Source organism: Streptopelia decaocto (genome assembly GCF_964273445.1).
Source record: "Streptopelia decaocto genome assembly, chromosome: 5".
NCBI lineage: Eukaryota > Metazoa > Chordata > Aves > Columbiformes > Columbidae > Streptopelia > Streptopelia decaocto.
The window spans coordinates 29,693,698-29,716,719 of record NC_138659.1 but is presented as its reverse complement, the minus strand read 5'-3'; the positions used below and the strand labels follow the sequence as shown (position 1 = coordinate 29,716,719).

The 23,022-nt window shown below is 41.1% G+C and overlaps 2 protein-coding genes across 5 annotated transcripts in view; one reads left to right on the top strand and one right to left on the bottom strand.

Annotated features, from left to right (window-relative positions):
- AK5 (adenylate kinase 5) overlaps nt 1-17,907 on the top strand; it is a 90,172-nt gene extending 72,265 nt beyond the window's left edge. Inside the window, exons 11-14 of the mRNA XM_082054841.1 lie at nt 3,177-3,340; nt 4,362-4,478; nt 8,438-8,626; nt 16,551-17,907. Of these exons, the coding sequence (XP_081910967.1) occupies nt 3,177-3,340; nt 4,362-4,478; nt 8,438-8,626; nt 16,551-16,655 (575 nt within the window). The 3' untranslated portion in view covers nt 16,656-17,907. The remainder of the gene's footprint in view (nt 1-3,176; nt 3,341-4,361; nt 4,479-8,437; nt 8,627-16,550) is intronic.
- A 1,863-nt stretch (nt 17,908-19,770) lies between these two features.
- Nucleotides 19,771-23,022, bottom strand: part of ZZZ3 (zinc finger ZZ-type containing 3) — a 56,444-nt gene continuing 53,192 nt past the window's right edge. For all 4 annotated transcript variants that reach the window (XM_082054840.1, XM_082054838.1, XM_082054837.1 and 1 more), the window contains 2 exons: nt 21,482-21,582; nt 19,771-21,119 (listed from right to left, as the gene is read on the bottom strand). In XM_082054840.1, the coding sequence (XP_081910966.1) occupies nt 20,975-21,119; nt 21,482-21,582 (246 nt within the window). In that variant the 3' untranslated portion in view covers nt 19,771-20,974. The remainder of the gene's footprint in view (nt 21,120-21,481; nt 21,583-23,022) is intronic.

Below are 23,022 nucleotides of genomic sequence, written 5' to 3'. Positions count from 1 at the left end.
GCTTCTGTAGCAGTCCCATGAGTATATACTCTGAGCAGGAAGAAAGTATCTAAGGAGTAAGAAAATGCACTTTCATGTGCTTTCCATCCTAAATAGCTGTTTTTTCGGTCACATTAAACACTGGCCTTCAGAGGGAGGCAAGACATTAACTAATACTTGAATTTCAGGCATGTAGATTAATACTGTTGTAAATTCTGAGTATGTGTTCAGCCCTCAATGCTGAATTTCCTGGGGGCTTCCAGCCCCTTCTCAGATCAGACCAAGCAAGAGCTGCAGTCTCATTTGTTGATAAGACTTTGTAAAGTGGGTCATATACATTTGTCAAACAGTAGGATGCTTTGCTACTCATCAAATGATACTAAATTAATAGCATTGGCCATAAAAATTACCATTTTCAGCACATAGCTTATCTAATTTTGTCTTTTTCTCTCTAAAGAGCTCAACATTTTAATCTCAGCTTTGTTAGAACTCTTCTACTGAAAATAAATATGGTCAATTTTCATTGATGTTTTAGAAGCACAGTAATGCTCTTTGTAGTGTATGCCCTGCATATTGTGTCATTCTGACAGCATTCTCTCTTAAAATACTAATAGATAAAGGCATTATAGAAACACATCAAGTTTTCTGAATGTTTACCTGCTAGCTAAAAACCAAAAGAAGTCTTTGTATTGTTATTTTGAAAAAGGGATCTAGTTTGTTTAGTATATGAAGGGACATTATGAAATTTCTGTTACAGCTCTACATTCAGAAGATAAAGTTATACAAGAAACATGATAAAGTAATCTATATAGCTGTTTTTTTCTAATACTGTGTATATACACCAAAAAATAGGATGAAATTACTGCACTGCTGGTATATTCAAGGCCAGGAGACAGAATGTGTAAACAAGCACATGCACACACAAACTTACTAGTCTAAAAAACCAGAACAGACCAGAAATAAAATTAATTGCCACTACAGATATTTGATGATCTCTTTACAGATAATTTGCCTATAAACTCTCTGCATCTATTTTTCTGTAGCCACTCCTAGTTATTCCTTGTTTCATTCTGTGCTTTTACAAAAGAATAATAGTTTCCTATTAAAGCAATAGAAAAACAACATGCAAGCCACATTGCCAAGCAAATGAGACTGTGACAATGATATTTCTACCTAAAATTGTAGCACAAGTGTGATTCTCACACCACGGACTGATAATTTCTTTGTGAAGCTGAAGTAAAAGACATCAGGTTACAGAAGACAAAACCGTTCATTTGATGCTATTGCCTTATGACCCAGTTTTTTTTCTCAGCTACAGTACTGTAATGTCTCCAAAACTCATATGCTTGGAGCAATTATTTCTTACATGTAATGCAAAAGTCAGAAGAAAGTTCAAGTCAGGAGGAGATAGTGCCAGATTCACTCTGCTGTGACCATGTTATTCCTATTATTTATTTATGCACACATAAACAAAAAGGAAAATGACCTATTTTCTAGCATCCTAAATCCACATAACAGAGCTCTGTAGTCATATTTGCAAGTCTGAAGAGCTGATAAATACACAAGCCACATGCTTAAAAAACTATTGAAAAGTGTGTGGTTTTCTTCTCTCTTGGCCTTTCCTCTTCTTTTGATTTTTGAATACCGTCTCCCTACAAGGGTATAATTATCATCTCCTACTGCAGTAGATCTTCTGAACAGATCCATCAAAGATTGTAAAAACGCTGCCACACACCTTGAAATTTCTCCCCAAATCCCAATATTGTCACAAAGGAAATTGGCTTTCCCGGCCTCCCCCAGCACCAACATGGCCGCCCAGCCCTCCCCACCCAGCTCAGCCCCCACGGGACACTCACCTCAGCTCCGTGGGTCACAGGAGCAGGATCGCCAAGAAGTACCTTCCAGCAGTTTCTGTGGACTGCCGTCTCTCCACCTGGGGTGGCTGAGGACACGTTTGGCATTTCACAGGGTCAGCCCACAGGGCGAGGAAGGACAGCAGCCATGTCCATGGAGGAGGTGGAACAGGGCAATGCCAGCGCCTGCAGAGTGAGGAGGTGTCCAGAGCCCCTGAGATGGCCTCAGGAAAAAGGTGGTTGCCATAGAGGCATCAAACAGAGGCAGAGTTTTGGGACTTTTGAGGTAACAGCAGCTGTCCTACCAAAGGAAGGAGGGAGAGCTGAGGCACCATTTCTGACAGAACATGGGCAGCATTCCCTGAGGCATTGCCCTGTCTTCCCGCCTTTTCTCCTCACAGGCCCCCGGAAGATGCCAACCCCCGGCCTGCAGCTGGGCCAGCTGCAGGTGCCTTCCCTTCAGTCTGAGGTAAAAATCACTTGAGCAGCTGCACCTGAGCCTGTGTCGGCTGGAACTGCCCTGCACCCCTCCAGGTGTTTGGCTCTGGGCTTGGTTCAGAGGTGGTTTTCCAGTTCCTGACCGAGCATGGTTGTGGATATAGATCAGCGGGTGGTGGCCAGGCCAGGTCTCCACATGCCCTTCGTTGCTGAGCACTTGACTCGCACCCCTCCCTGCAGCAGCCATGCCGTGCAAACCAGTGCCACAGCCCCATGGAGCAGCAGCACGAGCCTTTGCCAGTGTTTAGCAGCTTCAGTACCTGGCTCTCAGTTATCAGCAGACATGCCAGCACTTGAGAGTTTTCCAGCTCAAAGGGAAAGGGAACAAGCACAGTGAAATTTTGCTCTTACATTTACCACAGTGCAAAAGGGTTTAGTTATGGTATGCCTGTGTGCATCCCATAGACAGAGGCAGGTTTCACCATCTCTTTCTATCTTTCTATTCCATAATGGCGGCAAAATATTTTCCTCACAAGGGTGCAGCGAACCTTCATTTGCTAATATTTGTTGCAGCTATCAAGCTGAACATACTGAGTCAAACACTGCTGGCTATCTGTTTCATGTTTTTTCCTTTACATGGTAATAGTGTTTTAGGAACAGTTTCTCTTCTGCAAGAGATTTCACATTGCTGTGACTCCCTTGACTTGGTTACACATTTTTGAGTCAGCAGCGCAGTCTGTCAGAAGGGAAGTCTATGACTTATTCTACTTTATATAGTGTCCTTGCAAAAAGAAAAATGCAATAGGGGCAGTCTTGTCAATTTCCTCCCATTTTCTTTGTTGCTATAGTTTGAGAAAAGGCAGATATTTATTCTTTTCTAATTGTAGATCTTTTTCCCTCACAAAGGTGGCCCTGGCTCTGGCAAAGGTAGCCAATGTGAACAGTTAGCCAAGAAATACGGATTTACTCACCTGTCCGCTGGTGACCTTCTCCAAAATGAGTTATCATCATTGTCAGAGAGAAGTAAATTGATCAAAGACATCATGGAATGTGGTGAACCTGTGCCTGGCGTAAGCAACAATTTTATTTTGGGTCATTGTGGTTAAACAAAGGCAGAAGTAGGTAGATTGTCTACAAGGGTGCAATTAAGAGACTAGAGCTGATGATTTCTATTTAAGTAAAATTAATCTGCAACTTGACGGAGAAATTTCCTCATTGCCAGATCTGCACTCCTTTCCCTTTTCTATTCCAGTAGGTCTTTACGTTTCAGACTCCCATAGGCAATAAATCAGTTCTGAAATACAGTGAGACAGATGCTGCGCTGTGCATTGCAAAGTGTAAGAATAAGTACAGGAAACATAAACTTTATGTCCATTTTATAGCTTCACATTTCAGATTCAGTGCTGCTCCTCCTGGCAGCTACTCTAATTCACAGTACCTGCAGCGCTTCCCTGCAGAGCTGGCTGACATCCCAGAGCAGGTGGACTGCAGTTTAATGGAGACTGTGAAGACAGAATGTGTTGTCCTCAGCTGGACTTGACTCTTGCATGGCAGGTCCACAGCCCCAGCTCTTGGTAGGTCCTTCAGCAAGTGCAGCTAGATTGTAGGATGTGTTTGTTAATGAAAGATACAGTGAAGTGCTGCTCAGGGGAAACTAAAAGCTATGCTGAGGCTTGATTTTGATTGCTTTGCTCTTCAGTGTGTTTGGTCAAATTAGGTCTCTTATCACTTCCCATGTAATATAATTGTATAAATGACATAATGACATAGCAAAATGGAATCAGATTGGAAAATGCTGCAGCAGTACTCCAGAGATTCACAGATATTAACGTTGATTTTGAAACTCTGAAATGTTCCCAGCCGTCTATAGGACACTTTTGGAACTCTTGGGTGGGTTGCAAAACTAGATTACTGTAGCATAGCTGGTCCTGGGAGGAGAAAAAGTAGGGTACCCTGCTACCTGCAGAACAAGAAAAACACCTGCATTCACAGGACCTGATTTTAGCTAAACAAGGCAGTTCTCAAGGGTGTAGGACTAAAGTCAATCTTTCTTATTAATTAACCATTTAACTCCCTTTCTTTCCAATGCAGGGTATTGTCATAGAGCTACTGAAGGAAGCCATGGTTTCCAAGTTAGGGGACACAAGAGGATTTCTGATCGATGGGTTTCCCCGGGAGCTGAAAGAAGCAGAAGAGTTTGAAAACAAGGTGACCATACAATCATAATGCTGTTAATAACTCCTATTAAGATAAGACTGTACTTCTGATGCTGCTCGAGTCCTCATCTTTAGCTGATTGCAACGGGGACTTGTAAAGAGCCAATCCAGAAGCCTTGTGCTGCTGATCACTGAAACTTTGGTACCCCATCACTATAGCAGCTGCAGCTATCACCCTCACACAGACTATCACCCTCACACAGACTGTAATGCCAGGAGAAGTAAAGGCTGATTTTGCTCAAATTTAATATAAATCGGGAACAATTCAGATTTAGTGGAAAGTACCATTTTTAGAATCAGTTTCCTAATTCTAGTGGGTGGCTGCTTTACTTCTCATGAAAATCTCATCCACCACTATTTGATGTGGGTTCATGAACGCATGTATCTTCACAGTTAGCATCTCTTACCATTGAGCTGGCTAAAGCTTGCCGCCGCTTTGAAACAGCAAAACACAGAAGACATTTTTCTGTGGCATAGCCATGAAAAGAGCTTTTTGCAAGTGACTCCGTGGCAGTTCAGAGAGTTATCAATTTCCTCAGTATGTGCTAAGACCCACTGGGAAGTCTCAGCTGTACATTTCTCAATCTGCAGAAAATACTGTGTATAAGCCCCGTGAATGAATTTGCCAGGGTTCCGGAGAAACAGTGAAGTAGGAGAAGTAGTTAAGTATATATTGTATCATATTACACTCCACAAATGTCCTATGCAGGTTTGAAATGTAGTAAAACTTTAATGAATCATCTGTTTTCTCCCTGAGCCTTTAGCTATTTTATTTAGTTGATTACCACAAAAGCCTTAGCAAGATTTAGGCATCAGAAGCTGGACAAAATAATGGGCAATAGGATTTTCTATAGAAGCCATTCACATAAATGTTGATATATCAGTTCTTTTACTAAAATGCCACAGACCATTAAAAAGACATTGGAGATTTCTTTCATTTTGTATAGAAGCATTATTTCAGCAGTGCTGCTTTTCTGGTAGGCATATGTGTCATGTCCTGTGAGCACTGGTGTGTGCTATGAAGTAGGACGTGGAGATCAGGGTGTCCCAGACTGAGGCATTGCCAGGCAAACAAGGCTTGATGCACCCAGTGCAAAAGCAGAGCCCCTTTCAGTTCCCATAGACACTGTAGCAGCAGCAGATCCTGTTGTCCTGAGCTGCCTTTGACACTGGGAATAAAATACAAGGACCCCAAGTAATAATTTTGAATGTGCAAAGTCATCCTTCTTGTATCCATGTATCCACTTCAGTTTTCTCTTGGCTGGCCGTGAGCTGCTCAGTAAGTCTGGGAAGTTTTTGTAAATGAGTCATTACTGAGATAATGCTTTGCAGTTCTTCCTAAAGGGCGAGGAGAAGTTTTTCCTACACTATAATTGAATGAAAAGAGGTGAACATCAGGCTCTGTTAATTAATGGCAGCAAAGTGCAAATGAATAATGCTACACATCTACATGATGAGTAAAAAGCATTATAATTGTTAACAAAGAGCTGTTCTATTTAGAAGACATCGGGAACAGTGCTTATACTTAAAAGCTTGACAGCCCTAAATAGAATTAGCTAAGCAGAAGCAGCTTATTTTCCAGCCAGTTTGCCCAATTCCTTTCTATGATATAATTGTACTTTTACCTAGCCATAATTCTAGAGAAGCAGGTGTCTCTGTTCCCTCCTCGGTCTTTCTGCTAGGTGAGAAGTAGAAAACAGTATTAAATTATAAGTTCCAAATCACCAGGTGGAAGATACCCAGTAAGACAGAGTAAAGAGCCAATACATTAGATTTGTTTGGCTTCCTGGAGATGTCTCCACAGCATGCATTATTTAAACTAAATTGTGTCAGGAAAACAGTGATTTAAAAAAAACCCAAAACAACACAGTAGTAAGAATTACTGTAATATCTGAAAGGGGCATTACTTTAACTTTTTGCAATTTTTAACTGGGAAGAATGACATTTCTGTAAAGTTTTGAATTCCAGAGAATAGCAACAATAAAGCTTTTAAGAGAATAACATAGGCTTTTCAAAAGCAAATGAGACCCAGTCTATCAAGCAAGATACTATATCTGATCCTACCAGTCTGTAAACTCCTTCATATCCTCATTGTAAATTGATGATATAACTGATTAAAGGAATCAATCCTCATTTATTCTGTTATGATTTAGAACAGACCACGGAATTCCTCATGTGGAGCTGAGAGGAAATAACTTCTCACCATCCTAGTCAAATTACACAAAAAGGACACTTGTTTCCATCATTGATTAAACCCATCTTTTTGAACTTAATAACCTAAATCTCTTGCATGGTTAAAACTGCCTTGTTGGCCTTTTTAGTCTCAAAATCCAATACTGATGTTGCCAATAGCATTAATGTTTTCTGAGATTTGCGGAAAAAATGGGTGGATAAAGGCCTGTCATTGAAGTGTGTGACACTATCCCTTAGCTTCAGCTGCCTCTTAGAATGTCATTAAGGTAGTAGAAAGGTCAACATAATCCAGATGTCCCTAGTCCAATGCACAAGGCCTAACCTGGAATATTTACCTTTAGAATATTTCTTGCTTTAAGGACTGTCAACAAGGTAGCAATGGCAATTTCCATGTATCAGTCATTTAGACTTTCTTTGCTGCAGCCATGGTAAAAGTATGAATTTCTAATGGTCACTACTGTGAAAAACAGTCATCTTTTCTCAAGACTTCTCACGTTTTCCTAAAAGCTATTCCCCAAATCCCTGCTAGAAAGGAAAGGAATGAGAAAAAAGCTGAGACCATTACTGAAGGATTTAATACATAACTGCATGCAAAAAAAAAATCACGTTACTTTTCTCTGATCCCGTAACACCTTTATTTTATTTAATAGGGTGGAGTTTATCCCTTTAGATGCAGCCCAACAGTTGTTGCTCAGACAAAACCTTGTGTCAGAGAGAGCTGTGCCCGAGCAGGGTGCATAACAGAGTGTGTTGCAAGATTTATGCTAAATTATATGCATATTTTTCAGTATATTGGGAAAAGAACGTTGGGGATTTGTGCTCAGAACTTTTGGCTCTCTCCTAAATTATTATAAGGAATGGTTTGCTCTTTCTTGCTGGTTCTTTTTCACCCATAAAGTACTGCAATATCTACTAACAAATGTAGATAGAGACAATTATTTACCATTTTTGCCAAGGCCTGCCTGGGAATAAAGATAAATAAATCCGTATTTATTTTCTTTCTAGAAAAGGGCAGACTCTCCCTTATGACTAGTTTGGCACTAGGCAAAAAGTACTAACTTGTGGGCTTCTCATAGAATTTGGAAATTACTCACCAATTTGGAAATGCAGAGGAATATATCACTGCCTTTATGCCATGGGTAGTAATGATAGAGAGCTACACTGCAAACATGGACATAAAACAGTGTGTGACATGAAGTAATTTACAGGATGTGAAGTATGTCCAATAAGAAGCATTTGATGTCCCTGAGCCCCTCTGTTGCTACTCACTTCCATTTCAAGTGGGCAGGCTTTAATTTGGATATTTCCTTGTGTTGCCTCTCGAAATTTTAAGCTATAGTTTACCACTCCCTGAATGAAAATATACATTTCACAGGTTGAACAAAGCAAAGGCTAGAAAATCAATTGTGCCAAGCATTCCACGAGTCCAGTGCTGCTTGCATCAAGCTTTTATCAAACAATTGCAAATAACGAATAAATTGACCATCTTCAGTCCAATAGCCAGAATTTTTCATATTGTATCTCTTTTGCTCTGTATGTGTAGAGCCCAGTCAAGCACATTCTTGAGCCTGAATACTGGGATCTCTAAGTGCTGCTGCAATGAGAGGTTGTTGTTAATAAGCATAATTTCTGCACAGACAAATATGAGAGTAATTTGCTAATACAGTCCTTGATAGCTCTTTCGGTAGCATTTCTTTAGCTAAACGAAATCCGATTTACCATGCCAGTGGTCTGAATGCTTATTGGTTTTGTCTCTAGATTGGGGAACCAAAACTTGTGTTCTGCCTGGACTGCTCTGCAGAAACCATGAGCAGTCGCCTCCTGACGAGGAATCAGAGCAGTCAGCACTCTGATAACGCCGAAACCATCAAGGAAGGAATCGAAAGCTATTACCAAGCATCAAAACCTGTGATTGCATACTACGAAAGGAAGAAACAGTTATGCAAGGTAAATTGTTTGACCTTTTGAATTAAATAGTTGCTTTTTACTTCCATTATATGAGCGAAATTTAGAAAATACTGACATGACACCATTTATGAACTGTATTAGTTTCTGCACTTTCCAGTTTGGTCTTGTCTTGCTCTTCCCTTGTTTCTTTGCAACTTCTACGGATTTCTGAGTTCCACAGTACAGACAGATTTATCGTGAGTCTGAGAACATACCCTGAATCACTACCTCACCTGTATAGAATCTCTTATTACACATTAATGTTGGAAAGCTTTGCTTTGAGTATTGGAATTTATTTCTCTAGTGGGGCTTTCAGAATTATGATCAAAGATTATGTTAATCCAATGCCCTTTGGATAAATTTACAAAACTGACAGTGTATATCCTGAAATAAAACACACCTGCACACAAGAAAGATCTTTCTGCTGAAATAAATTATATAGTTACATTAATTTCAATGAATTACCTCAGTTTATACATGCTGAGGATGTTATATTTAAAGCATTCTTTTTATTCTCTAATCAATACTTCACAGAGAAACAAGGAAAAATGCATCAGTGCAATTAACTGATACATATCCTGGCACATCTGTAAACTCATTCACATGGGATGCTTGTATTTCTTTTTATATATTTCTCTGCTCTGTCATGGCCAACTATCCCTTATGCTCAGCTACAAAAAGGTCTGCTTGTCCTAAAAGGGAAATAATCCACGAACAGTTTCTGGAAATATTGTGGGAGCTTTTTTTCTAGAGGTTGTAGCAAACATTCAAATCACACCATTGCAAACCTTTCTCCTCTGCAAAGTTCCTGAAAAGAGAAACATGGAGCTAATTTATTCACCTGTAACCTGACCTCAGAGCAGAGTAAATGACATAGTCCTGAGCAAAATGATACTCGAAGGGAAGGTCCTGTTCTGGATCCTTTGCTGACCCCACAATAAATGCACAGAAGGTGAACACTGTAGAGTGGCGAAAAAATAATCCGCAATTACTTTTCTTTTTTAAGCTTAGGGACTATTATCTGGTTTTGTTTGTATTTTCTTCGACGAGCTACTTTGCCAAAATTGCAAGGATGTGTCTAATTAAGAATTCAGTACAATACACAATCCACAACAGGTGTGATGCAAAGGAAGACAGTTCTCTGTAGCTCCAAGATCTTATTCCAGTGAGCTGTGCCTACCACCGCGTTTCCCTTTTTGAAGCATCAGGGAAGTGACAGCCCCAAAGAGAATTAAACTGCACTAAATACTTTCACACAGATTGTGCATTCATGGCCTGCCTTATTTCACTTGGTGTGGACTCTCCGTGCCCTTCCTTAATGCTTCTGCTGCAAGTTTCTGCTCCATTGCAATCTATGCAGTGGCAAAACACACAATCTTTTCTTGAAAGCTTATAGCTCATTAGCTCCTGAAGGGACTTGCCCAGTGTATGGGTCAGAACTGAGTACATGGTTTGCACTCTTGTGTCATTAGTTTTTTGGGGAACTGACATTGTGTGTTTGCATGATAGAAAATATTCATGCATTGCTTCAACAGTGCTTATAGTGTTTTTCATAGAGTGTCTGTACTTGCCTCTGATTAATGTAGGTGTTCAACCTACTTCCATCTTCTGGGTGGAACCATTGAGGTATGAAAGCTCTGTAAAATCAGCTTCATAAACATCATCATGTAAAATGTCCTTTAAAGGTTGAAAAACATGTTCTGTTTTTCTTGGACACAGGTACTCTGCATTGAAATGTCTACCTTGCCCACTTTTTACCAAACTGATAAAACACACAGCTGCTATTAAAGACATGATTCCATTATGGATTTCAGTGAAGTAGGGAGATGCCCCTCCCCAGCCCTTATGATGTAGACAAGTACACATTCAGTTATTTTTCAGCATTTAGACAACACTGTCAAAATACTCAGCAGGGGCAGGCACTTAAAATTAATGGTCCCAGGCTGCCCTTGGCACCCTCAGCCAGTCTCGGGTCCAACCTGCAGCCTGGGTGCCTGTAGAGCAAGGACCAGATGCAAATGTGATTTTCATACAAGAAGGATGCTAATGTTTTATTGTTCGTGGGTGAGAGAAGCGATTTTTTAAAAATTAAGTGTTGTTGAGCAGTTGCAGGAATCTATTTTAAAGTTTACACCTGCAGTCAAAGCGGAAAAGTAGGTCTGAGAACTTTTTTGCACAGGGTAATTGACTTCAGTAGCTATTCTGACCCAAATATTCCTCTATCAGTTCTGCAGTGGACAGTGCTGGAATAAACAAACAAACCAACCAATAAACAAAACCAAACAAAAAAGAAAACGTTCAGTTTTGGAAATGCATTAAATACTGTGAAACAAAGTAATTTCTTTTCTGGAAGGAATGCTTGTTTAGGAAATTTTTCTAGGCAATTTTCCTGGGTAAGTGAACTCGAAATGTTGAATCATGCATTCGGACTTGGTCAATGACACAACTCGAACAGTGCCTGGCAGAGTGAGTGGCATGGTGCCAGTGCCCAGCCCTGCTCGGAGCGGGACGTTGGACTAGATGACTCGCTGAGGTTCTTTCCAGTCTGTTTTATTATCCTGTACATGCACATCTTAATATGCGAACATTATTTGGCTCAGCAATTTGAAGAATAAAAACAAACAGTTAAGACTTGGTCAAGAGCTATTTTGAAACAAAGAAAAGGAGATAACACAAAATGTGTTAACTGTTAGCTATGTGGGAAATTAAGAGAAAACAGAGATTTAGGTTTACAGTTTTAAAACTCTTTCAGAGCTGAATATGTTTAAGCTGCATGTGTTGAAGGAAGTGGAGAGTAAAGGGGAAGATTGCAATTCCCAGGACACGAGGTTAGTTTCTTATTTATAGCAACGTATTTTACAGACTGCTAAGCACTGACATTAGCAGTCACTCTGATGTTCTCTGACTGAAGAAAGGAAATTCAGGTGGAAAGCAGAAAAACTATCAGTAATACTTCTGACTGCAATTTTATTTGTGTGTGGGCTAGGCTGAAATAGCCCTTGTTTTTTATTTGTAATATCATAAACATAAATAGAACTGCATATTCCTAACCATTTCAGGCAAAGCCACCAAAGTTATTTTACAAGTTGATATGAAGACCCCTTAAGATAAATTATCAGCTTTCATGGATTTTTAAAAATAATCCATGGCCCTTCATGTAACTACAGACCAGGGGCTTGTGGACTCTTCCTCAGGCAAAGCTGATGCGATCCAATAGCTTAAGGGAAGGGATGTCTTACCTGAAGGTGCTGTTTGCAGATCCAGATCAGTCTGTGATGGCCATAGCATCTGAAGAGAAGCTATTGAAGACAGGAAGAGAAGAAGGGTCTAAAAGAATCTTTAGTTGCCACCTTCTGGAGAGTTTTTTCCTGCCCAGGCCTGTTTTTTTTCAGCAGAGGCCCATGGGAGCTTCATGACCTTTGAGATTCCGGCCATGCACTTTCTTAAGAATTCAGAGGAGTGGGTGTTGAGATTCCAAGAGGAGTATTAGAGTCTAAATCCCACCCCATAGAGAGTCAGCATTAACCTCTTCTAGCCAGCTTACTGGAATGCATGACTGAGCGCCACTAATAATTCCAGGCGAAGTAGTATTTAATTGTATATGGGATGATGTCTTGCAGGGTTTAACCGTAGAGCTCAGTCCCTGCTGTGCCACAGAGAAGAAAATAATAATTTTTAAATAGACTTTTTTAAAAGAAAATAGCTTTGGCATATTGGTATTTTTTCTTTTCGCCACTTTATGTGTATTTAGGGGTGGTCAAAGTTCTCCACAGACTGAGAACAGCACATGGCAAGAGTGGTATGTGTTTAACTTGTCCCATCCAGCCTCAGAGTTTTCAGTCCTGAAACAGGCAGATTAAATACGCAAATGTACAATTCAGTCCTGGGCATAAGGGCAGCGGGAGGTCTGGTGTGGGAATTAGGTGCTGGATCAGCACTCAGTGGAGGAGGAACGGAGCTGTCACACCACATCAAGGTGTGCTGGAGACCACATTGTCAAATTAGCTTCCTCATTCTCTGCATGGATGGAAGGAGCCAACTAAACACAGTAGAGATGGAAAACGTCAAGTCTGACCTACCTTCCTCTGCAGTTGTTTGGAATTTGGTGTGTGCTTTACTTGCACAGAAGAGACAAAGGAATATGGTTGTAACAGCATTGCCATTTTAATCAATGCGTGGCTAAATGTAAATACTTTTAAATATATGGCACTCTGTCAATTGAGAGGAAAGGAAGAAAAAAACCTGATTGCTTTTACTATCTGACTCATCCTTTAAACCTTTTTTCGAGTGACAGCATGTAGGAGGGTAATAAGTAATAGAGAAGTGCAATACATTGGTAGTCAAGCAATACAAACCTGACCCTACTTAGCTACTAACATAGGACACCTAGCTGGTACCTCAAATACAAGTTCTCTAGTCAAAGTCATCTGAGGAAAAGGGGCATGAGTATTAACAAATGAAGTAGGCAGTTCCGAGCACAGGATTTTCAAGGATGTCCAAAAAACCTTCACCATTTCAGATCACAAGATATGGAAGCGTAGCATACAAAGTAGTTTCCTTTCCTTTTCCTTTTTTCTTCTTTTCTCACACTGGTATTCTACCATTTCTTTCTAAAATCAGTTGAAGTCACGTGCTGGGTAAGCAGTAGTTACTAAATTCTTACCACAAACACATTCCATAACTATTACGAAAGAATGAGTGACCATCCCACCCTCTCACATCCTTCCACTTCTGAGCCTTCTCATGCCGATCGCCTGTTGGAAGTTTCCCTGTGAAGGGGCAGATGTGGACTCTTCCCTTCAGAGAAGGGATAATCAATGGTGGTAGCGATAGCAGGTGTGTCATTTATTTCTGTCTTTTAAAAGGTTGTCAGAGAATCACTAACCCTGGCAGGTGGGGAACAAAGGAACAAGTGTTTCCGTGTCACTCCCCTCAGTGGCTTGTGACCCATTAGATGAGACACCAGTCTGGAAAGATACATCAGTAACACTAGCGGGGGATTATAGATAAAACACAGCAGTAAATTCATGCCAAACATGAGCAGGTATTGGGGCAGCATGTTTCCCCCGGATCTCCAGATAGGTTGATCCATTGCTCTGAGAACCAGGTCTCAGATTGGTTTTTAACACTCCTTTTAATGACACAGATACAAATGTTAGTGACAACACAGCTGAACTTGACTGACCTTCAGTAAGAAGCTTCTAACTGGTGAGTTCTAATCCCCAAACCTACGATAAAGGGAGGTTTGATGACAGACAATTTAATTGGCTGATTTTAATGCCAAAAGGAGCAACATTGCACTGTGGAGATGATGATTCTGGTCATTTTTCATATGGGCTTATTAAATTTCCTTGTATTTGAAGTTACCCGGAGCCATAGTGGCATTTCAAAACTGGAAGCACTACGGAAAACTGTATCTGGATGTTGCTTTTATGAGACAGTAGCCTTGAATAACCTTGAAAACAGTCCTAATTTATGAGATTTGTTATAATCTGAGAGAATTTTCTTTCCTGGAGCTGCAGAGAGCGTCATTGAATTACTGTGATACTAGCTGTGAATTATTGTCACATTAAGTTAGTTTTGTGCCATGACTTTAAGTTAGTTTTATGAATTGGACCTTTGCTATTTAGGAGGCCAGCATGGGAAGCACTGGGGCTGTCATTAGTCACGCTCCTCCATATTTTACTGTGGCTGTTAGGAAGGCGGCGTCCCAGACAGTCATAAAGGGCGGCAGTTTCCACGCTCACAAACCCAATTCTTCATCACAACTGCCTGGCTCTGGACCTGAGCTTTAGTCCCAGTTCTAGGAGAGGTCGCTGAACAGCCAACGGCAGTCAGCTGTGCTGATTAGGTTAGAGCAGTTATCCAGCGCAGATGTATTTATGGAGTAAAGACATAATAAAAATACGTATTATGACAAAGAGAGCTTTGAAATGGCTGTGGCCTTCACCCTGTGTGAAGTATATTTCCTGTGGGATAGGCATGTTCAAATATGTCTTGGCAGTTGAGACAGACAAAACAAGCTCCTCTATAGCAGCTGAGATGGGAGCTGCTAGTTTTATTCTAGCTGGAGAAGGTAGGCATTGGGTCCAGAACGGTCCACTGTTCCCCTTTTCTCTTTGCTACTCGTAAGTAACCCCCTCCTAAACCCTTTGTTTCAGTGGCACAGAGCTGCTGAAAGGCACGCAGCCCTTGGTGGAGAAGTGCCTTCCTAAGGCACCACCTGCTGCTTCACAAACTGTTCAGCACGTGTGTCCTTCCACAGTTCTTACAGCCAAGTCTGCAGACACCCCGTGAGAGCGAGAGGGGGAAGCCAGAGACCCGCGCTCCTCAAAGCTTCTTGTGCAGGATATGTGGGCAGCGAGTCTAAGAGGACAGGACCCGCTCAAGCCCGGCTCCTTCCAGGTTGGCCAGGTCGGTCATTTCCAGGGCTGGAGCTGCTGTGTGTGGAGGGGACGGGATGAGGGCACCAGCAGGTCCAACAGGGTGCAATGAGGGACCAAACTTTGCAGCATCTGTGGATGCCACCGAACGCGAAACCAAATTGCGGGGCATGAACGCAGTCACTGGCTGGATCTCTGCGAGGAGCAGCTGCTGCCTCCCACACGAGGCTCAGCACCAGCGGACTTCAGTGTACACGGAGTGCAGTCAGACTGTGGACGCGCTGGCTGCAAGCCGGCACCGCGTCTGAGAAGAATTTCATGGCCTATTTCAAAATTATTTTGAGTTTGAAACTCCTCCTTTTATTCTCCTGCAGAACAAAGACATGGTGGAAAGTGTGATGTCCAGGAATGTCCCGTTCAAACATTACAGTTTCTGGCATCCTGGTCAGTAACTTGGAGTTGAAAATGCTGCACATAGTTCAGAAAAACAGGCTTTAGCAAAGTTGTCACGGGTCCAGTTAAATGTGCGCAAACTCCATGGTACAGGTGCACCAAGGACTAAGTGTGGAGAAGCAGAGATGAAGCTTTTGAGTGGAGAATTGAGGCTCTCACCAGGTAGTTGAGAGGAACTGAATAATCATCAGATGCCATCTGCGCGGCTCTTCTGTCACTGCTGCAAAGGCAAAGGACGGCCCTCCTCGATACTTACTGCATGGGATGGATGTGAAACTCATTGCTCAGAAAGGCTTGGTTTACATTTTCTAGGGAACACACACAAGTATTACTAGCTACAAACATCATTCCTCTTTGCTAAAATACAGCTCTTTCTTCCTCAGCATAGAAGAATAAACTGGTCTTGCTTTTCTGGAAGTCCAGTCATGAAAAATAACTTGAAGCCTTGACAATCTCTGGCCAAAACAGAAACTTTGAGATGATGAAGATTTCTTCAGTGAAAGTGAGTTCTCGCACAACAAAACCAGTGCCACTGTGAAATATGCGCGGCCCAAACGTCGTCATAAAACCAGAACCAAGTCACCAAGCTTGAAATGCAAATGCGCGGAAACACGTAACGGTGCGAAGTTCCTGCCGTTCAAAAGCTTTGAGGTCAGGCACAGCATTACATGCTTTGACACTTTCCATGACGAGAAACAGATTAATTAGTACTATTCATCTCATTAACGGTACAATAGCAGTTATTGTTAGATTTGGAAAGGAGGGTATTAAATGTTAAGCTGGAAACTGTCCTGTGTATCAAAGGTGTAATTTTACGTGAGTACTTCAGAGAAAGAGCTTAAGCTCCCTCATTGGATTAATGTACTTTGCTCCAGATGATGGAGCCTCCAGAATCTTCTCACAAAAATCAGTGGAAACACAGTGAGTAATTTGGTTTATGGAAGCTGCTCCTCTACATTAGAATGCTTGTAACGTGAAACAGAATAACTTATATTTTATGCTGGACCAGTCTGTTTGTGGCAATGTTTAGATTGTGAGATAGTTATTTGTAACTTAATGGAAACTGCTGTGTTTTGCTTGCTTCACAGGTTGATGCAGAAGGAGCACAGGAGGATGTTTTTCTGGAAGTCTGCGGGACAATTGACTCTTTTCTGAAAAAGGAGGAGGCAGCATTTTCAACAGAAACGCAGTGACAGTTCACGCATAGCCTGACCTCCCGTGCGCCCGAGCGGCGTGACCGAAATGCTGCTCAAAGCAATACTGCTTGCTTGAGAGTATCCGGAATTTGTGCATGTGGTACGTTATTTTAGATGAAATCGTTGTTCTCTGTTCTGACAACACACTCAACAGAGGGTGGTCTGTGTGCTAAACTCTACACTAAGAGCAGTTTATCGTTGAATTGGCTGGTTGCTCTTCCCGGGTTTAAAGCAGCATGGTGAGCGAGCAGCAGCTCTGGTTTGCACTTCACCAGCTCTTTTTGATGTCAGCACCGAGCTCTTCAACCACACCACTCACCATTGAGCATGAGAAGGATCCTGCAGACACGGTCCCCATTGGTTATTATTTGCTTTTAATTACCACTATTGATTCTTGTGGTATCACTTAGCTTGTTCTTGGGGTTTGGGGACTAAAATCTGTTCTGTTACACGCAGCTTTAAGACAGCTGGAATTAGTCAAGGTAAAAGGCAAATAAACTTTCCACATGTCCCCAGAACACTGTTACAAGCAGCAGAAAAACTAGTGGAAGGTGAAGATACGGTTGAATGTTGTGGAAGCATGTCAAGCCTTTACTGCAGAGCAGCCGCCATTTCCGAGACAGCCTTGTCTTCTGCTGGGAATTGTAGGATATTATAAACGATGACCTCCCAGTTTCGTGAGCTGAGGTGAAAACGATGTGTTGTATAGTTTAATGTGTAATCCAGTAATTATCCATATTAGCAGCTTTGCTGTATGAATTGAAGTCTACATATAAACTTGACCATGAGCCAGAATGTATGAAGATGTCTTTAAATCATTCTTTGGAAGTATTTCAAATGCAAAATTCAGATCATCATCTGTTGTCTTGTACTGGCGTTGCCAAAACTTGGGGGAGGGGGGAAGGAAAATGTTGGGGGTTATTTGATTCGTATTGCCTGCATCTTTAGTGAGCCATTTACCCATAATGTCTTTAAAAAAATCTGTAAAAATCATATCATATTTTCATTAATTAACCAAAATATTGTGGAGTTTCTTTGGTATTCTGCTAGCTAAATAAAAGCTCGTTTGACATGCCTGTAAAGTAATTGCATCCTCTTACTGGAACTACTGGATGAATTCACAACTGAATTGGGTTGCATGATTGCTTTTCCTGTCAAAGTTGTACTTTATGCAGCAGATTTGTATTTTTAAAGTTACCTTTCTTGTAATGAAGACATAATGCAAATAAACCATGTACAAAAATGAGGAGTAATGATTTCTGTTACAGTATACGTGGATTTAATCTTTTTTTAAAGCACGTTACATGACTTGCAAATATAGCTCAAATCCGCATGCTTACAGAGTACGTCCCTGTCTCCCATCAGGACAGATGCTTCTGTGGCATTTGCCCTGTAATTGCTAATTCAATGATTTTTTAAGGGACTGGTTTAGATACGTTATCCTTCGTATCCTGGATGTTCCTTCTCTCCTGGGTCCTTCCATAGCCTACATTTTACCTCTGATGCTCTAGATGTTTCTCCAGCTCCAGCCCAGTGCCACTGAGTGACCAGTAACATCTGCAGTGCCACAGCTTTATGGGAGAGACGTTCAGAACGCACCGGCTTGGGCAGGGAGGAGTTTCTAAACCCAGCCTTGCAGAACCAGAACTGTCTGGTGTCATATTTAAACAATAAATCAATCTGGAGTTACCATGAAGTTGCAAATTCATCTGGGTAGGTTTTCTGGAGTATTTTTTATTACTTTTCATTACAATATAAGTTAAAAAGTGTGGAGTATCGTACTTGTGTGGGATGGGAGCAAAGGCAACAATCAGCTGCTAAGTGTTTGTTGGGGTTTTTTAAATCAAATGACAAAAATTATTGAACATACAGTTTAATTTTTCTTTCTGCTGCTTCTGGTCTTTTCTGTGGACTGAAACGAAAATATTCCCATGCTTGATTTGGTGTATGTGCATTAGATCTCTATTTGCATATGTTCATTATGTATGCAAGAGAAATAGCTGTATATGCATGCATATGGAAATATAAATATTTATACATATTCAATAAAAAAAAGGACTTATCCAAGACTCTTCCTTCTTGGGTCATCCAGACTTCAAACTCTCCTTCTGCTTCCAATCTCATTCAACTTAGACCATGGCTTTCTGTTCTTCCCAGGCTATCCTAAACCGATTTTGCACTTAATCATATCTTTACTAATGTACTTTTGTTATGTTTTTCCAGTGATTTTGTCAGGATATCAACAGAAAACAAAGATTCCCACAGATCTCTCCCCAATAATACACTTGCATCAGCTCTGGCTTCCTACCCGCAGCCTGGACGATGCAGGGAGCGCATTCTGATCGTATGAGGCCCCTCAGAGCAGCAGCTTTTCCAACTAAAAACTAAAATACATATGTGAATTTTTGCGCTGTATTTTCTTCAGGTTTATTACATTGATCTGAGTATACTAGATACATGAGATATGTTTACGGATGATACTTGCTCAGTCGTTTAGTAACTGTCCTGTATTGCCTTCTACGTAGATTAAATGCTTCAATTTGTTTTTTTCTGAAGCAAAAAATTGCTACACCCCCATTTATTGCCAAACTTAATACTGATCACTTTATAATTTAAACTATTAGGTGCGGCCAGCCAATTCTCCTTCTTATTGCCATCTTTGAAAGTCAAGTTAGCTTCTTTTCTAGCTAATTCCTCCGAGTAGTCAAGTTTCAAAGCAACTGGAAGTCTATTACAGTTAAGAAATAATCGAGTGCTCCTGAATCACAAGCTATACATTTCAATAGAAAATATATTAACTAAAATATGTTACAATAATTACAAAGCTTCTCAGACAATGTATACAGTGTACCAAGGCTACTAGAATCTGCATTTTCTGCCAGCTGAGAGAGAACAGTCTGTCAGGTGTGAGAGAACTAAAGCGCTAATCCTGCGCAAGGCGAAGCGCGTTTTAGGAGGCGCAGGGCACCGGCCGTTCCCAGGAGGGCGCTGGGCATCTTGCAGCTCTGCACAGTGAGTGTTTGTATGACGTATGGAAATGTCCTTTGAATGTTTTCCATCTCGCTTAGAAAAGAACTACACAGAAAGGAAGTCACAGCAAGCATTCTATATATAAACAGACTGTATCCACATAGTTTATTTCTCACAGTTCTCCTGACAATTGAACATTATTTAAGAACATACTGTATACACAGATAAGAAGAAACATACAAAATGTTTTAAATGATGCACAACAAAATCCAGCAGTATAAAAGAATGCATGTGAACCCTTGCTCACTGCTCAGGCTAAATTTAATCACCGTTTAAATAGTAATAAAAATACAATCTTTCATGGATCTTGTGCAGACTACAAAAGAGGAAAAATTATTACCATATATATGATTTATATTAGGCAGTTTTCTTTGATGAGTTGCACTAACAACTCCAAATACAGAGGCAGAAGGCTGTGTATTTTATTTTAAAGGAGTTAATGTTGAGTATTAGAGACTTTACACAGTTACTACCACTGGCACTTTTCACCATATTTTGTACACATCACATGATCATCTTATATAACATTACATTTAAAAAATATATCTGAGTGACAATTTTATAACATTCACACACCATGAGCTGGTTAAGGAAGCAATGCCACAGTTGCCCCCTGTAGTGCTTCACTGTTAGTCAATAGAGTTCATCGTGGTTTCATACAAAAATAAAAACCCATAAAATTAAAACAAAAAAAATTGAAAGTCAATGTGATTAAGCAGCTCCAATTTAATAACGGCCTGTAACCAACCTTCGCTGAGACAGTGAGCATTTTTTAGAGTACATCCTAGAAGCAAACACTGTCATTGGTTAAAACCTTGCCTAAAGAAGTCAGTTACTGTGCTGAAAACTATTTCACAACAAAACTGCAAGCTACTAAACTGTTTTTATATAAATACTTCATCTCCTCTGGATCTCATTATAACCGAGTTCTTCAAAGCCTTTGGAATTTACTCTATCTGTAATGTGTGCTCTCATTTCTGGCTCACCCTTTTGTATGTTTTTCTTGTGTGTTTAGATTCACCACCTAAAAATGACTAATGTGGTGAAAAGAAAAGTCTCCCAGTGAAACCTTCCGCACACCAGGAATGTTCAGCTGCTGCTCAGTGATCTAGAACCATGACAGCTCAAAGCTGTAGTTTGACAAGTACACCCAGGAAGCTGTCATGCTGGGAGCGACATTTCAGGGAAAGCAGAGTCTTTCCAAAATGTGCACAGGATTAACAATGGTGCCATTGTTATTTTTCAAAGAGGATAGTAAGCCCAAGATGGTAGATCTGCTTCCCATGTCATCTATTTGCTGGAAAGTAGTTTGGGTCAAGATAATTGTAACTGGTGCCCTGGGACATGCAGTAGTCTCTGTCTAAAAATGTCTCTGCTCTGTAAATAGGTTCTAACTGATGATCTTCCTTATGAATCTCTGTTTCATGCAGACTGCAAGGGAAAGAAAGAGAGAAGTTTAAAAGTCAAATCTTCTCTTTAACTCAGAAACAGTGATCATATGAACAGATTCATAGCTAATTTGATCCAATTAATTCATAGAGTATAATCTCCCCCACTACTGAACAGTGTCAAACCTAGCTGTGCACTCTAGTAAGAAAAAACTAACATCACCCGTCCAGAAAACGCTTACAACATTTCTCTCCCACAAATACATGCTAAAGTATCTTCCGCTTCACCCAACACAGGAGAGGTGTCCTATGCCAGAGCAAAGATTTCCAACTTACACAGCAATGAAGCCACATTGAGACATTCAAGCTAATCACAACTAACAAGTAAAAGCATACACTGCTCACCAGTCAGAACAAGAATCGCAGAAATCCAAGGACATTTCTGGAGGGCAGTCTTGGCAGTGCCACCGAACACCCTGGATAGGTTCAATTCCACAGTTATCACACTGTGAAGCAAAGGGAAGAGCACTGAAAAGACAGCAACTCAGATCGCTTACGTTAATAACAGTATATACCAATACACCCTACGGAAAGGCACGCACGTAGGTCCATTACTCCAGCCCACACAGCTGAATTCTTCTCATCAAATACCATAATGTATTCATGGACAAAGAAGCCTTGAGGACTGATCGGTCTTTCGCTTTGTGTCCCACTCCCCAGATGCTCCATGTTGCCATTACCCTCCTGCTGGACAGACGCAGAGCTAGTCCTGCCCGCAGTCACTGCCTCTCGCGTGGCTGGAAGAACTGCTGTGACACATACACGAACGTAATGCTTCTATAGCTTAAGTCCAACCGTATGAAATGTCTAAAGACAGATGCACTTCCCACAGCAGAAGAAAGTGGCAAGACTAGACCAGTAGAGCCGGCTGGGAGGCTGTTGATGGGCTGCAGATCAGGACGTGACAGGTTAAACTGATGTGCTTTCAAACTCAGGAAATTCAATAACACACTATAGGTGGGCTGGGACGCAGCGCCGGGTGGCTGGGAAGGAAGCAGGACAACGTGTCTGGGGAAGGGAACAGAAGGCTACAGCTGAAGCCGAGCAAGAAGACAAGAACTAATCCCCTGAGAAGAATCAGGGACAACACAAGAGCAGGTAAGTGCAAGAAGAGTGCGGCACGACGAGGAGGAAACAAGGTACAAACACAACATCAGGACTGCGTGAAAAGTTCACGATGGTAACGAAGAGGGGCAGAAATGCAAAAAAAACTTTTGCTAAAAAAAGGGAACCCGTAAATGGGACGTTTCAAAAATCTGAACTATGAAGAGACAGGATTGACAGGGAAAAATTAATGTGGGAAACAAGCCTGTGCTCCCATATCTCATCCACCTTTGGAGCCTGAAGTTCTCTCTCGGCATCTGTGAAACCCACTCCCACAGCATCTCAGGCCTGGCCACAAGTGATCTGAGGGCCACTGATCTGGCCACAACTGAGGGTTACAAACACCTTCCAAACAGATTTGTCACGGCTGCGTCCTGTCCCTCCACAGGCGGCTTTCAGAGCTTCAGTGCAGATAATGAGGAGGGACTAAGCACAGCCGGAGCTCTTCTCTGAAAATATCATGTTCAGTATAATGCTAAATACTTAAAAATTAAAAATTGGTTCCGGCTATCTCAATTTGAGAACAAAGGTAGTGGCTTGACCTTAATTTCTGTGCTCCAGCTTCCCTCTCCCCCGTGAAACAGAAATAATAACCATGCCTTTCATTTCCTAAGGGAAAAAAAAAAGTAGTTGCAAGGTGCTCTGACATTATAGCAATGAAAGCCATAAAAAGCCCACAAGGGATTCGATAATTCAATATTCAAAGTAGAGTTTGAATAATGTGTAGTAAATGAGGCTGAAGGCCACGCAGAACCAAAAGTGCTCGGAATGGTTGCTTATTA